General features: G+C 43.3%; 1 protein-coding gene across 1 annotated transcript in view; it reads left to right on the top strand.

Moving 5' to 3' along the window:
- Nucleotides 1-4,190: 4,190 nt before the first annotated feature.
- The window catches only part of psmb7 (proteasome 20S subunit beta 7), a 64,159-nt gene continuing 52,154 nt past the window's right edge, over nt 4,191-16,195 (top strand). The window contains exons 1-4 of the mRNA XM_060841072.1: nt 4,191-4,267; nt 6,531-6,624; nt 10,960-11,057; nt 13,207-13,347. Coding sequence (XP_060697055.1) covers nt 4,206-4,267; nt 6,531-6,624; nt 10,960-11,057; nt 13,207-13,347 — 395 coding nt within the window. The 5' untranslated portion in view covers nt 4,191-4,205. The remainder of the gene's footprint in view (nt 4,268-6,530; nt 6,625-10,959; nt 11,058-13,206; nt 13,348-16,195) is intronic.

The following is a 16,195-nucleotide window of genomic DNA, read 5'->3' as shown; positions in this document are numbered from 1 at the left end:
GGGGGTGATAAGATGAAGAGATGGGGGTGGGGGTGGGGGTGGGAGAGGGAGAGAAAGAGATGGGGGTGGGGGAGGGAGAGAAAGAGATGGGGGAGGGAGAGAAAGAGATGGGGGTGGGGGAGGGAGAAGTGGGGCAAGGGCAAGAGGGAGATGGGGGAGGGTGAGAGGTAATTAACCTGGCCCCTCTCCCCGTCTTCCCCCTTTTCCCCATCTCTCACCAATTCCCAACCCTCTCTCCCACATCCTATCTCATCTTCCCATCACCTCCAAACTCTTTCTCACACTCTTCCGCCTGTCCCAAAGCCATCTCTCTCCACGCCAACATATCTTGATCTCTCTCTCTGGACTCCATAAGATTCACCCCCATTCTTCTTCTCACATCCACTTCCTCCTTCTACCCCCATTTCTCTACTTTTCCAAGTATTCCCCCAACCACATCTCTCCCCTGTCCCCTCCATCTCCCTCTCTCTCATCCCTTCATCTCCCTCTTTCTTCCCCATCCCCATCATCACCCTCTCTCTCCCGCAGTCCCATCCATCTCCCACTCTCTCTGCCCCTGTCCCCTCCATCTCTTTCCCCCGTCCCCTCATCTCCCTCCCCCGTTGTCCCCTCCACCTCCCTCTCTCCCCCGTCCCTTCCACCTCCCTCTCTCCCCCGTCCCTTCCACCTCCCTCTCTCCCCCGTCCCCTCCACCTCCCTCTCTCCCCCGTCCCCTCCACCTCCCTCTCTCCCCCGTCCCCTCCACCTCCCTCTCTCCCCCGTCCCCTCCACCTCCCTCTCTCCCCCGTCCCCTCCACCTCCCTCTCTCTCCCCCCATCCCCTCCATCTCCCTCTCCCCGTCCTCTCCATCTCCCTCCCCGTCCCCTCCATCTCCCTCTCTCTCCCATCCCCTCCATCTCCCTCTCTCTCCCATCCCCTCCATCTCCCTCTCTCTCCCATCCCCTCCATCTCCCTCTCATTCCCCTCGTTCCCTCCATCTCTCTCTCCCCACCGTCCCCTCCACCTCCCTCTCTCTAGCCCCCCGTCCCCTCCATCTCCCTTTCTCTACCCCAGCACCCCCTCCATCTCCCTCTCTCTCCCCCGTCCCCTCCATCTCCCTCTCTCTCCCCCGTCCCCTCCATCTCCCTCTCTCTCCCCCCGACCCCTCCATCACCCTCTCTCTCCCCCCCGTCCCCTCCACCTCCCTCTCTCCTCCCCCGTCCCCTCCACCTCCCTCTCTCCTCCCCCGTCCCCTCCACCTCCCTCTCTCCTCCCCCGTCCCCTCCACCTCCCTCTCTCCTCCCCCGTCCCCTCCACCTCCCTCTCTCTCTCTACCTCCCGTCCCCTCCATCACCCTCTCTCTCTCTACCTCCCGTCCCCTCCGTCACCCTCTCTCCTCCCCCGTCCCCTCCATCTCCCTCTCTCCTCCCCCGTCCCCTCCACCTCCCTCTCTCTCTCTACCCCCGCACCCCCTCCATCTCCCTCTCTCTCCTCCCCGTCCCCTCCATCTCCCTCTCTCTCCTCCCCGTCCCCTCCATCTTCCTCTCTCTCTCCCTCCCCGTCCCCTCCACCTCCCTCTCTCCTCCCCCGTCCCCTCCACCTCCCTCTCTCCCTCCCCGTCCCCTCCACCTCCCTCTCTCCTCCCCCGTCCCCTCCACCTCCCTCTCTCTACCTCCCATCCCCTCCATCTCCCTCTCTCTCTACCCCCGCACCCCCTCCACCTCCCTCTCTCTCTACCCCCCCGTCCCCTCCACCTCCCTCTCTCTACCCCCCGTCCCCTCCACCTCCCTCTCTCTACCCCCCGTCCCCTCCATCTCCCTCTCTCTACCCCCCGTCCCCTCCACCTCCCTCTCTCTACCCCCGTACCCTCCACCTCCCTCTCTCTCTCTCCTCCCCGTTCCCTCCATCTCCCTCTCTCTCCTCCCCGTTCCCTCCATCTCCCTCTCTCCCTCCCCGTCCCCTCCATCTCCCTCTCTCTCTCCCTCCCCGTCCCCTCCATCTCCCTCTCTCTCTCTCCCTCCCCGTCCCCTCCATCTCCCTCTCTCCCCGTCCCCTCCATCTCCCTCTCCCCCCCATCTATTGTCACAGCATTCCCCATCGCTCTCACTCCCTCCATCTATCCTAACAGCATTCCCAATCTCTCTCCCTACCCCCATCTATTCTCACAGCATTCCCAATCTCTCTCCCTCCCCCCATCTATTCCCACACCATTCCCTGTCTCTCTCCCTCTCCCCCCCCACCTGTCTTCCCTCCTCCCTCTATCCCCCATCTATTTTCACCCCATTCTTTCACCCTCCGTTGCCCCCTCTCATCTACTCTCACACCATTCCCTGTCTCTCTCTCTATTCTCACTGCATTCTCTGTCTCACCCTCCCTCCTTCCCTCCCACTCTCCCCCTGCCCCATCTATTCTCATTCCATTCTCTCTCTCTCCCCCATCTATTCGCACCCCATTCTCTCTCTCTCCAACCCCCGCTCTCTCTACCCCATCTATTCTCACTGCATTCCCTGTCTCACCCTCTCTCTCTGCCCCATCTATTCTCACTGCATTCCCTGTCTCACCCTCTCTCTCTGCCCCATCTATTCTCACTGCATTCCCTGTCTCACCCTCTCTCTCTGCCCCATCTATTCTCACTGCATTCCCTGTCTCTCCCTCTCTCTCTGCCCCATCTATTCTCACTGCATTCCCTGTCTCCGTCCCTCCCTCTCTGTCCCATCTATTCTCACTGCATTCCCTGTCTCTCCCTCTCTCACTGCCCCATCTATTCTCACTGCATTCCCTGTCTCCCTCTCTGTCTCTCTCTCCGCCCCATCTATTCTCACTGCATTCCCTGTCTCTCCTTCTCTCTCTGCCCCATCTATTCTCACTGCATTCCCTGTCTCTCCTTCTCTCTCTGTCCCATCTATTCTCACTGCATTCCCTGTCTCCCCCTCTCTCTCACTGCCCCATCTATTCTCACTGCATTCCCTGTCTCTCCCTCTCTCTCTGCCCCATCTATTCTCACTGCATTCCCTGTCTCTCCCTCTCTCTCTCTGCCCCATCTATTCTCACTGCATTCCCTGTCTCTCTCTCTCTCTGCCCCATCTATTCTCACTGCATTCCCTGTCTCTCTCTCTCTCTGCCCCATCTATTCTCACTGCATTCCCTGTCTCTCTCTCTCTCTGCCCCATCTATTCTCACTGCATTCCCTGTCTCTCTCTCTCTCTACCCCATCTATTCTCACTGCATTCCCTGTCTCTCCCTCTCTCTCTGCCCCATCTATTCTCACTGCATTCCCTGTCTCTCCCTCTCTCTCTGCCCCATCTATTCTCACTGCATTCCCTGTCTCACCCTCTCTCTCTGCCCCATCTATTCTCACTGCATTCCCTGTCTCACCCTCTTCTCTGCCCCATCTATTCTCACTGCATTCCCTGTCTCTCTGCCCCATCTATTCTCACTGCATTCCCTGTCTCACCCTCTCTCTCTGCCCCATCTATTCTCACTGCATTCCCTGTCTCCCTCTCTGCCCCATCTATTCTCACTGCATTCCCTGTCTCTCTGCCCCATCTATTCTCACTGCATTCCCTGTCTCTCTGCCCCATCTATTCTCACTGCATTCCCTGTCTCACCCTCTCTCTCTGCCCCATCTATTCTCACTGCATTCCCTGTCTCCCTCTCTGCCCCATCTATTCTCACTGCATTCCCTGTCTCTCCCTCTCTCTCTGCCCCATCTATTCTCACTGCATTCCCTGTCTCACCCTCTCTCTCTGTCCCATCTATTCTCACTGCATTCCCTGTCTCACCCTCTCTCTCTGCCCCATCTATTCTCACTGCATTCCCTGTCTCCCTCTCTGCCCCATCTATTCTCACTGCATTCCCTGTCTCTCCCTCTCTCTCTGCCCCATCTATTCTCACTGCATTCCCTGTCTCACCCTCTCTCTCTGCCCCATCTATTCTCACTGCATTCCCTCTCTCTCTGTCCCATCTATTCTCACTGCATTCCCTGTCTCTCCCTCTCTCTCTGCCCCATCTATTCTCACTGCATTCCCTGTCTCTCCCTCTCTCTCTGCCCCATCTATTCTCACTGCATTCCCTGTCTCACCCTCTCTCTCTGCCCCATCTATTCTCACTGCATTCCCTCTCTCTCTGTCCCATCTATTCTCACTGCATTCCCTGTCTCTCCCGGAAGTTGTGACCCCCCCTCCCGGGGAGAGAGGAACCACTTCCGGGAAGCGCGGGGACTGAACATGGCGTCGCTGAGAGTGTGCCAGGAGCCAGTTGGTGGTTTCAGTTTCGAGAATTGTCGAAGGTGAGTCCCGCTCTGAATTCCAGCTTCATTACTGATGTATTATTGTAATCCTGTCTGCCTCCCTGCCGCTGGAATCAGATTTATTGGAAAATATTCGTTTCTGCTGGTATTTGTCGATCGTTTCAGGGCGATCATGACTTTGCAGATTGACCTGATGTGACTGAGTCATTTCTCCAGGTTTATGTGTTTTTGACGTTTAAAAGTTAATGTCATGAAAATAAAATTAATAACTCTATTGAATTCGTTTGTGTGAAATATATATTAGCGTTCAAAATAAATCTAAATCATGAATTGTGCTGAACTTTGTTTTAATCTGTTATTGAATGGGCGTTTTTAATTTTATTGGTGATTTTAATTTATTTAATTGAAGCGTTCGCTAACAAACCGTTTTAAGTACTTGACTCATTTCTAGTATCTAAAAGAAATGAAGTTAACTTAAAGTTTTGTATTTTATGACATTACTTCCTTGTGAAATTTTTAAGCTTTCTCAGCTGTCTTTTTAGTTTTTACAAACAATTTCTATTGTTCAAATGTGAACGGATTTTAAGAATTGAAGGTAGAAATTCCTTCAATAATTTGTTTGTAATTTCTGTTTATTTTATGGCGACCTACGGGTTCTAGTAAAACTTAAATGTTATATCATGATAAATTGAAGTAATCGTCTGTAATTGGATGTAGTGATTTGACATTGCATAATTGCAGGCATCATTCAACTATTCGCATGACCTCTTTAAAGAATTTTTAAAATTCCCACTGTGAAAATATGACTTAACTGACAAAGCAGCAAGCTGCAGATGCTAGATATCAGACTGAAATAATAAAAACTTCTTCAATCTCAAGAATCAGAATCAATTAGGAGAATGGACATGTTGATCTATCATCAGAATTTAATTTAGTTTTCATTATACGCCTAATTTTCTCTGGGTTGTGCAGATGTCAAGATTATTGGTTGAAGCTGAGATTTAAGAATAGATATCATTGATATGAAAAACATGTAGAAATAAGGTATATGAAATTTATGACTCTGACATGCAGAGGGTAAACACCAATACCGAATGATTGTACAAATTTCCGAAACAAATTGAATAGTTGCTTACAAAATTGTATAATTTACTGAGAACGAAGCCATGAGGGATTTTCTGTTTAAAATCTTTCCCATCTTTATTGAAAATTATTCCTTAAAGATTATTTATTTGCTTGCATTTCTCTGTGTGGTGGTTGCATATTCATGCTCTTCAATTCATCCATGTGTTTAGCTGCGACTTTCAAGAAATGGATGTAAGTTTGCTCGCTGAGCTGGGAGGTTCATTTTCAGACGTTTTATCACCATACTGAGTAACATAGTCAGTGAACCTCTGGTGAAGCTTTCAATATATGTTGTCTTCAAGTGCTGAATACTACACAATTGTGCCTAATCCATTTGATGACCATTGCTCAGAATTGGATTCACTAGATGCTGATCCACAGCAAGGACCCCAAATAATTTTGTCCCCTCAATTTATCTAGAGCACTAGGAACAGCTTCCATCTTCATTTGTTATCAGCAAGTTCAGCACAAAAGAAGAATTGACTTTGGAATCTTGTATTGTTAAGTAGATATTGGAGGCATTAAAAGAATCACTTAACATAATTAAATTACTGTAGGTGGATGTGAGTTACTGTTGGGCAAAACAATGTTACATAATTGGTTGTTACGAGAAATATTTCTCCCCTCCCTTTTATTGCTGAGTTGTTTAAAGGCTTAAATATTTTCCTTTGTAGAATATAGAGCGCTTTCTAAGTTACACGGGACTTCAGTTTGTGCAATTAGAAGTACGTTTTTTCACAGTTGTGTACAGTTACTATGTGGTAAGGCTTGTGGTTATTCGTCATCAGGAGATGCAAGTGATATGCTGTGATGGCTTTGTTGGGCATTAGATTATTTGCTGCTGATGTCTCTGGCAATTGGATAGGTAACACGAATCTTTTCCATTCTGGTGACCTATTAAGACGGGCTTAAAAGTGCAAATTATGTAAACTTCATGGAGTGCAGTTTTACAACTACTTTGTATCAGTGTGTAGTCGTACAACATCTAATAGGTACTTTATTCTCTTATGAAGTTATTTTGCATCACATCAGTTTGACTGCACTTACCTGTGTGTAAAAAGAACAATTTATTTTAAAGTATGATTTTAAGCTGAAATTGAAAGCTGTTAGCTGAGTAAATTAGTCTGGTATTTACGAACTTCTTTGGATCTTCAGTAATGTACTTTGTTTATTATAGGAATGCATTTATTGAAGCTGAACTTACAAAACAAGGTTTAAAAGTTTTTGAAGCAAGAAAAACTGGCACCACTATTGCTGGAGTTGTATTCAAGGTATCATGTTTTCAAATGCTTGGATTAGTAAAAATGAAAACAAACATCCTTTTTCAATGCAACACAGAAATCATGAATGTATGAAAACGGTGGCATTTTGGTGCAATTTATTAAACTAAACTTGTTTGAATGATATACTGAATCTTTATGTTGTGATATCAGATTAGATCTCCCTACAGTGTGGAAACAGGCCCTTCGGCCCAACAAGTCCACACCGTCTCTCCGAAGAGCAACCAGAGCACCTGGAGGTAACCCACACAGACGGTTGCCCGAGGTGGGAATTGAACCTGAATCCCTGGTGCTGTGAGGCTAACCACTGAGCCACCGTGCCACTCCTGCTGTGATGCAGCAGTGCTAACTACTGAGTCCCGTACCACCCTGTGACTGTAAATAAACTTGTATTAAACTGCAATTTGCAGTATGCCATTAAAAAGAAATTTGGGCAATTTTATAACATAAAACTGAGAAGTTTAGCAGTCAGTCACAGCTACTTGTGTTTAAAACTCAACAAGAAGTGACTATGCCATTGTCAAAAATAATTTGGTCTTTCAGATAAATCTAATTTTTTCTGCTATATTGTCTAATTTGGGAGATTTCAAATTTTTAATACAGAGGTCATATTCAACACAACAACTAATATGAAACTAATTGTAAGTGTTTGGTTCAGGAGAAAGCACAGTCATACCCTAAAAATTAACCAATGATTTTGCCGTACAACTACGTACATTTGTTTGAAATGTCAGTACGTTAGGTACTGACAGGTTTGTAGTGAAGAGAAGTGAAGAGGGCCTCTGACTCAATGTCCATTCTCATCTTTCACCATTCCTGCTGCCGGACCCCCTGTGTTTCTTCAGAAATGTTGTTTCTGTTTCAGGTTACCAGCATTCTCAGTTCTTTGTGTTACCAACAAGTTTATGTTTGCTGTTCCATAACAAAATAACTTCAGTTAAATGCGTAGGCATTTTTATACCAACATTTACAACATAATTTTTAAGTCTTGTCATTTTCATCACCGTTTTAAAATTTTTACTTATAATTTGTTGGGCACAATTTGTGATGTACGTGCACACCTGTCAGCCCTAAGCTTTTGTCATGGAATTAAGGATTTGATTGTTTTCTTCTGACAGTTTTATGTATTTTCTTTCACATTTTCAACAGGCTGTTTATGTATCAGGAAATGATTTTTTGCTCTTTTATGATTATATTTTTATGATGTTATATATGCTTGTAGGTCAAAAATCATTTTGTTGCCAATCAAGTTCAGTCGGGCTGCACTAGTGAAAGACCAATATTGTAGGTAGATGTGCTCTTTGCTCCCATGTTTTATATTAAGAGGAACATCTCCAGGCTGCTGAGTATTAACACTGATACTCTAAGATAAAAGTTTTCCAAAACATTTTTTTTCGACTGTGAACTCTCTAAAGAGTTCAAAATCTTGGTTCAATGAAAGATCAATCTGATAGAATTGTATCTCTGAGACACTCAGACTGTCAGAAAGCTAAGATTTCTGTAATTGTATATCTTGGCAGTTGCACTGACAAAAATTACTCCACAAATTTAGTTAGCCTTGCAGAAGTTTTGCAGAGAAACACATCAATTAAATTTGTTTTAATTAACCTACATAGTCAGGTAAGATTGGGATAAACTTGATTAACCTTATTGATGTTGTACCATTACTCATTTATAATAATGTAAATTTATATCGGGCATCAGAAGCCACATTCCTGGGTTTCCTGATAATGATGCTTTAATGTAACAATGCATTTTCTATTTGTGGGGTGGGCATTGACCCCATGTAAACATGTCCTGATGTTTACAGAATGGGGACTTGTAGTAGAATGTGAGAAAGTGAAAATTTAAATTCTATTAGAGTCATAGAGATGGACAGCATGGAAACCCGGCCACGCCGACCAGATATCCCAACTCAATCTAGTCCCACCTGCCAGCACCCTGCCCATTTCCCCCCAAACCCTTCCTATTCATATACCCATCCAAATGCCTTTTTAAATGTTGCAATTGTACCAGCTTTTACTATTTCCTCTGGCAGCTCATTCCATACACATACCACCCCTCTGTGTGAAAAACTTGTCCCTTTTATATCTTTCCCCTCTCACCCTAAACCTATGCCCTCTAGTTCTGGACTGCCCCACCCTCAGGAAAAAGACTTTGTCTATTTATCCTATCCGTGCCCCTCATAATTTTGTAAACCTCTAGAAGGTCACCCCACAGCCTCCAACGCTCCAGGGAAAACAGCCCCAGCCTGTTCAGCCTCTCCCTCTAGCTCAAATCCTCTAACTCTGGCAGCATCCTTGTACATTTTTTCTGAAACTTTTTAAGTTTCACGACATCTTTCCAATAGGAAGGAGACCAGAATTGCACACAATATTCCAACAGTGACCTTACAAATGTCCTAGATAGATTTAGGGTGAGACGGAAAGATATAAAAGGGACTAAGTTTGGAAATGAAATTGAAGATTGCTTTGTACATTTACTTCACTTCTCTGGATAGTATGTTTAAAATTAAATGAAAAGCTGACTTTGAAGGAATAGGACAAACTGATCATAATCATTTTTAAACAATCTGGTCAGACATGTTATGACACACTCTGGAAGACATGTAACTTGAACCTTAAACCTTCTGGTCCAGAGATGGTGACACTACCATAGCGCCCAAGGTCTCTCCTAACTGACTGCAGTAAGCTTGTTGAACTCGGGATACTGGAGTGAAATCGGGAAACATCTCATGCATAATGTGTAATAGAAACTGTCCCCCGGAAGATGGTAGATATTTAATAAATTGATGTTTTCAAGACTAATGAGAATCTTTTGCTAGCTAAGGGTATCAAAGGATACGGAACAAAAGTGGGTAAATGCAACTGAGATTAGCCACATTCTAATTGAATGGCAGAACAGGGTAAAGGGGCTTACATCTGTTGCTAAAATGACCTCAATTTAGTAAAAATGTTCCTTTTCAATTTTTTTGAATAGAGAGAGTCATAAAAAGTTTTTATTTACATTTTAAACAGTTTATCCACCATGTAGTTGTAATTATGTTAAGGTTCCAGTTTTAATCTGTTTTCACTGCCTTACACCTTAATAGCCTGTAAGTTTTTCATGATGTGTGAAACACTACTGTGTTGAGTAAAATGAGTGGAAATACCATTATTGGTAGTACCTTTTTTGTGTTTCCACCTGGCTATCTGCAGTTTAAATTATCACATTGACCTACCTTTTTTTTTAACCTATTTTTCTAATTAACCTGTTCAGTGGATGTTAATCCACACTTCTGGAGCAGTTACTTCCCAGTCCAGGAACAGGGACACCAGCACTACAAAAAGATGACTATTCATTTTTATAAAATACTAGGTTCGTAATGTTTCCAACTCTGACCGTTTTCTTAAGAATGCATTTCCATAGTAAGGCAAGTCTTCCCTTCTAAAATAATAATGCATTTCTGATCAACGTTACTGCAGCAGACGGCAATGCTCTTCATCTCCCAGTCCGTACTTCATTGATGTGATTTTTCTGATTTGTGGCTATAATAAACTGCATAGTGTTATAATCAGTTTCCCAAAAATTTTTGTGTTAATTAGTCATCGGGTATTGTCTACCCAATTCTCCTATGTGTGCTGTTATGCAGTCAATGAAGCAAGAAACGTCAGATCAATGACACCTGTCAATTCTACTGGTGGTATCTGTTTTACTAATAGAGATCTTTGTTGTAAGAAATGTGAAATTCAGATGGATAGATTTCAAGTCAAAGTGTGCAAAAGCTACTTACAAATTGTTAAAATCACTTAAAAACTTGAGAAAACCATATAGAAACTTCACAAATTCATTTCAAGGATCATAATGAAAAGACTTGTTTTAAGTTGCACTGTAGCATCTTCAAATCAAACATTTGCAAATTATTTTGGTGTCTGTTAAACTGAGGGTTGGTGATTAGCTACCATTTTTGATGGAAGCCGAAGAAATATGTTGGAGCACTCTCTTCATACCAATCCTGCAGTGGAACCTTAACATAATTACAAATATGTGGTGGATAAATTATTTAAAATGTAAATACAAACTTTTTATGACTCAATTCCAAAAATTGAAAGGAACATTTTCGTTTCAAGAAGTTAAAACTGAAAGCTGGTTACTTTCCACATTCGGATAAGCCACATTTAAACAATGCTGAATATGTTTTATGCTTTTCAAGCTTCATGTTTAAAAAACATCAGAAATTTGATGAGTGAAAAGTAGCTTAATTACACTCAGCACAAATGAAGAGCTTTCATGAATGCTCTTAGAATATCCTGATCTGCCCGTCAAACAATTTTTTTTATCCTCAAGGATGGAGTCGTGCTGGGTGCTGATACAAGAGCAACTGAAGGCATGATTGTCGCTGATAAAAACTGCTCCAAGATTCACTACATTGCTCCTAATATTTAGTAAGTAATAAATCTGACATAACTTTATGGAAGAGAAAATTGGTTTGTGTGATGATTTCACTATTGTACGTACAACACGCTACTCATTTAAAGCCTAATGACTACGGCTAGAACTTAAATCGATGATTACATTGAATTCCTTGGGAAAAATTGAAAGACTGTTTCCAAGTTGTGGTTATCTTTGCAAATTTTCAAATCTGTTTTAAGCAAATGCACAGCAGAAAGTTATAAAGAGAGGATAAATGTCGTAATGCTTTGTTTATGTAACCTCTCTGGTTGTGACGAAACGTCATGATCCTGAAACATGACCTTTTTTTGCCCTATGATGTGATCTAATGTATTTTCCTGCTTTTCATGATTAGTTTCCATTATAGATCTAAATATAAGCAATAACCAGACATAGAATGTTTTTGTTCCATCGAGTCTGCTGCCCCATTCACTGTGATCAAGATTGACTTTTCCCTTAACTGCACTTTCCTGTGGGCACCCCCTATTCCTTGAGAGATCAAAAATCTATTGAGCTCTGTCTTGAATATATTCAATAATGCAACATTTACAACCTCTGGGATAGGTATTTCCACAGATTCACAACCCTCTGAGTAAATAACGTTTTCCAATTTCTGCCTTAAATGACCAATTCTTTATCCTGGGTTTGTGGCCTGTGTTCCAGATGGGGGAAATAACAGGTTATTGTAGAATATTTTGATAAAATTAAGGTACAGTAAGACAGTTGACTTAAAGTAACTAAATTACATCTGCAAATATAGGTGTGTCGAATTATCCAAAAATCTGTAACCCTAGATAAACGCAAATTACTGTGGATGCTGGAATCTGAAACCAAAGAGAAAATGCTGGAAAATCTCAGCAAGTCTGGCAGCATCTGTAAGGAGAGAAAAAGAGCTGACATTTCGAGTCTAACTGACCCTTTGTCAAAGCTTGTCAATTCTCTTCCTGGAATACCTACCCTGAAGAAGTTTCCTCCGGGTGCTCCGGTTTCCTCCCACAGTCCAAAGATGTGCGGGTCAGGTCAATTGGCCATGCTAAATTGCCCCTAGTGTTAGGTAAGGGGTATATGTAGGGGTATGGGTGGGTTGCGCTTCGGCGGGTCGGTGTGGACTTGTTGGGCCGAAGGGCCTGTTTCCACACTGTAAGTAATCTAAGTAATCTAAAAGAAAAGTACTGCTCTTCTCCCAGGTTTGACAAAGGGTCAGTTAGACTCGAAACGTCAGCTCTTGTCTCTCCTCACATATGCTGCCAGACTTGCTGAGATTTTCCAGCATTTTCTCTTTTTTGGAATCTGTAACCCTAGTTCCGTCTTGATGCATTATATTCAAACTTGTGGGAGGTAAATTGATAGTATTCTCATCTGAGTCAGTAGGTCATGAGTTCAAGTTCTAGTCTAGAGATCTGACGACATAACCCAGCCTGCTACTTCAGTGGAATTGCACTGTTGGGTGTTAATGCTCAAAGCTGAGACAGATTTTTAATCAGAGAGGGAGTCTAGGGTTATTAGGAAAAGGCAGGAAAGCAGAATTGAGGATTATCAAGTCGGTTTTGATCTCATTGAATGATGGAGCAGATTTGATGGGCTGAATGGCCTGCTCTGCCCCCACATCTTTTGACCTTATGATATGTTAAAGGCTTTGACTAAAATACTGCACGGCACTATTTGAGGAAGATGAAAAGTTACCTTTGGTGTGTCAGTCGAAAATTATCCCGCAAATAGTGCCACTGAAATAGGTTATCCACCCTTTATTTTCTTGTAGTTGTGGGATCTTTCTTTGTGCATACTAGGGCTATTTCTTGTATTACAAGGCCAATTACCTTTCCAAACAACAGGTGTGAAATGCATCAGTGTGTCCTCAGGTTGTGATATTTGAGGTAAACATGTGAGTTCCTTCCTTAATTTTCTTGTCCGTTTTCCTGTCTTGTTTTTCTCTCTTTTTCTAATTTTGTTTATTTAGTGACGCAGTATGGTGAGTTTTTTGGAGCCCCTCATCACTGACACTACCCATTCTTTGAGAAGGCAAACTTATTAATTTACTGACCACCGGCAATGCCACAAGCAATTGCTAGTAGCACTTAAAATCATGGAAGTTTGTATCATTTGAGAATTGTAACTGGCTGAGATTTCTGTAACCCTGTTTAGTTGCTGTGGTGCTGGGACTGCTGCAGACACAGAGATGACCACTCAACTGATCTCATCCAATCTGGAGCTACATGCTTTATCCACTGGACGCCTTGCACGTGTGGCCACTGCAAATCGCATGCTGAAGCAAATGCTTTTCAGGTGAATAAAACTTGGTGAAATTACAATTAATATTTAACTTGCCCAATTTTATCGTAACTTAGAATTCAGATTTCTAACTGGCTGACGGTTTCAGTAATTCCATTGGGATTTTCGCAGCATTCACCTTCTGCTGTGGTTGCTAATTGGCAGTCTCAACTTCAGCAAATGTGATATGTATGTGAGCTGCTGCCTCTGGAGGCTTCTGCACCTCGTTAGCGGTGGTTTTCATGATACTTACAAATGCAATGGCTATCCTGGAAGCAATAAGTATGTTGTTGCTGGAGGAACACTTAGCCCTGTTGTCCTCTGGCCAATAGACTGATAGTCTCTGACTGGCCATGTAGGCCAGGATGTGGTTTTGTGATCATTAGTCTGTACATGTTGTAATCCATGAAATATTACTGTGGAATCCACAGTGCATTGGAAGCAGGATGGTTTAGACAGTGGAGTCCTGAGGCAATATTGCAGGCTTGTGTCTTGTTACTGATCTGTAATACAAAGATGCCATTAGACAAAAATTGGTTATTGGAGTTAAGTCAAAAGTGTAAACTTTTACAGGCATGGCTATAACTTTGCTTTTCTGAATCTGCTCCACATAAGCACCTATAACCACTTAACTGTCAGGTTAAATCTATGAACTGAGGGTGGGTGAATCAGATGGGTGATGGTGAATCAGTAGCTCATTTTACACACACTCCTACTTCATTGGAAAAGAAAATTATTGGAATTAACATCACAATTAATAGTCCAGCTAATATCCATTTGTTCCTGGCATCCCAAGATTGGCCTAGCTACTTTCTTTGCACTTGACGGTACTTGTGGGAGGGAATGTAACAAAGTTTGGGAGAAGATTTGTAGCTTGGGTGCTCGTTGTTGTGGTTCTGTTCGCCAAGCTGGGAATTTGTGTTGCAGACGTTTCGTCCCCACGTGTCTAGGTGACATCCTCAGTGCTTGGGAGCCTCCTGTGAAGTGCTTCTGTGAAGGTGAATTTAAGGTATGGGGGGATGTCAGGGGTAGGTTCTTTACCCAGAGAGTGGTGGGGGCATGGAATGTGCTGCCTCTGTGAGTGGCAGAGTCAGAATCATTGGTGACCTTTAAGCGGCAATTGGATAGGTACATGGATAGGTGCTTAAGCTAGGACAAATGTTCGGCACAACATCGTGGGCTGAAGGGCCTGTTCTGTGCTGTATTGTTCTATGTTGTATGAGGCTCCCAAGCACTGAGGATGTCACCTCAGTGACAGGGGACGAAACATCTGCAATACAAATTCCCAGCTCGGCGAACAGAAGCACAACAACAGGGAATGTAACAGGCAATATGTGACATATAGGTTGTACCATTTCTTTGAGATTGCAGCTCATTATTGATATATAGGACAATGGGCTGGAGCTAAGTATTAAAACCTCTTTTCTTGTGCAAAAGCAAGGTACTGCAAGTGCTGGAAATATGAACTAAAAACAAAATTTAACATGTTCACCGGGCCTGGTAGCATTTGTGGAGAAAGCTGTGGAGTTTTCAGGTCACACTGTTTCATCAAAAGTACTATTCCAAAACTAATATTTATTGCGAGTTTATTTAATAAACTGAATTTATGTTCTCCATCTTAGTGGGATTTGAACTCACCATGACTGAATTCCTAATCCAGAAACATTGCCACTGTATTAGCATTGTCTGTCGAAACCAGTTTTTGTCTTTACTTCTTTTAAAGGACATGCTAACTGTCGATTAAATAGGCAGCCCTGGATGCAATCAAAGTACATGATGCTATTTTGGTTTTAATCGTTTCTGATACCCTGGTTTTCTTATAATTTCCAAGGGTTTTAGCTCTCATAAGTCCATATCCATCTAACTTGGTTCGAGCATTCATACTCCATTATCTTTTCCAATTTTAAATGGTCTGTACTGTATTCCAGTTCCTTGTACTCCTGAGGTGAATTGGCCATGCTAAATTGCCCATAATGTTCAGGGATGTGTAGGTTGGGTGTATTAGTCAGGGGTAAATATAAGGTCGGGGAATCCCTGCTACCGTTCTGAAACAAGGGGACAACATTAGCAATTTTCCAGTCCTCTTGTACCTCCCCAAGTTTAAAGTAGCACGGTAACTCAGTGGTTAGCACTACTGCCTCACACCACCAGGGTGCCAGGTTCAACTTGGGCCTTTGGGCGACTGTCTGTGCAGAGTTTGCATGTTCTCCCTGTGTCTATGTGGGTTTCCTCCGGGTGCTCTGGTTTCCTCCTACAGTCCAACGATGTGCAGGTCAGGTGAATTGGTTATGCTAAATTGCCCATAGTGTTAGGTGCATCATTCAGGGGGAAATGGGTCTGGGTGGGTTACTCTTCGGAGGGTCAGTGGACTGGTTGGGCCGAAGAGCCTGTTTCCATACTGTAGGGAATCTAATCTAATCTACTCTGCAAATCACCAATAATTAAATGTTATGTGACTGAAAGTTTGTCTTTAATTAGCAAGTTCATCCATTGTAAATTCTTGTTTTTTCCCAATGTTTTTCTTTCCTTTATCATTGTGGAGCTGACATAATAATTTCTGATCCAGTGCAGTCAACTCATCTGGCTATGTTTGTTTTCATGCTCAAAAGCATCAGGTTATCCATAATAAATTGAACAAACTAAGTGACACAAATAGGAACTCTGACCTAAAAACTCTGTACCATCAATTAATTTGAACCAGGCAATTTTGGTTTTGGGACAGGGATGTTAGAAATACTGAACAGGAAAAGTAGAACCTATGGATAGACAAGTTAAGATAACATTTCTGAAATGTTATCACTGTCCTCTTCATAGACACTGTGTGACCTATTAAGTATTTTCTGCAATTTCCTACATCCTATGG

The sequence above is a fragment of the Hemiscyllium ocellatum genome, chromosome 21, assembly GCF_020745735.1.
Source record: "Hemiscyllium ocellatum isolate sHemOce1 chromosome 21, sHemOce1.pat.X.cur, whole genome shotgun sequence".
Taxonomy (NCBI): domain Eukaryota; kingdom Metazoa; phylum Chordata; class Chondrichthyes; order Orectolobiformes; family Hemiscylliidae; genus Hemiscyllium; species Hemiscyllium ocellatum.
Note: the sequence above shows the minus strand (reverse complement) of the source record. Positions and strands in the feature narration are given on the sequence as shown.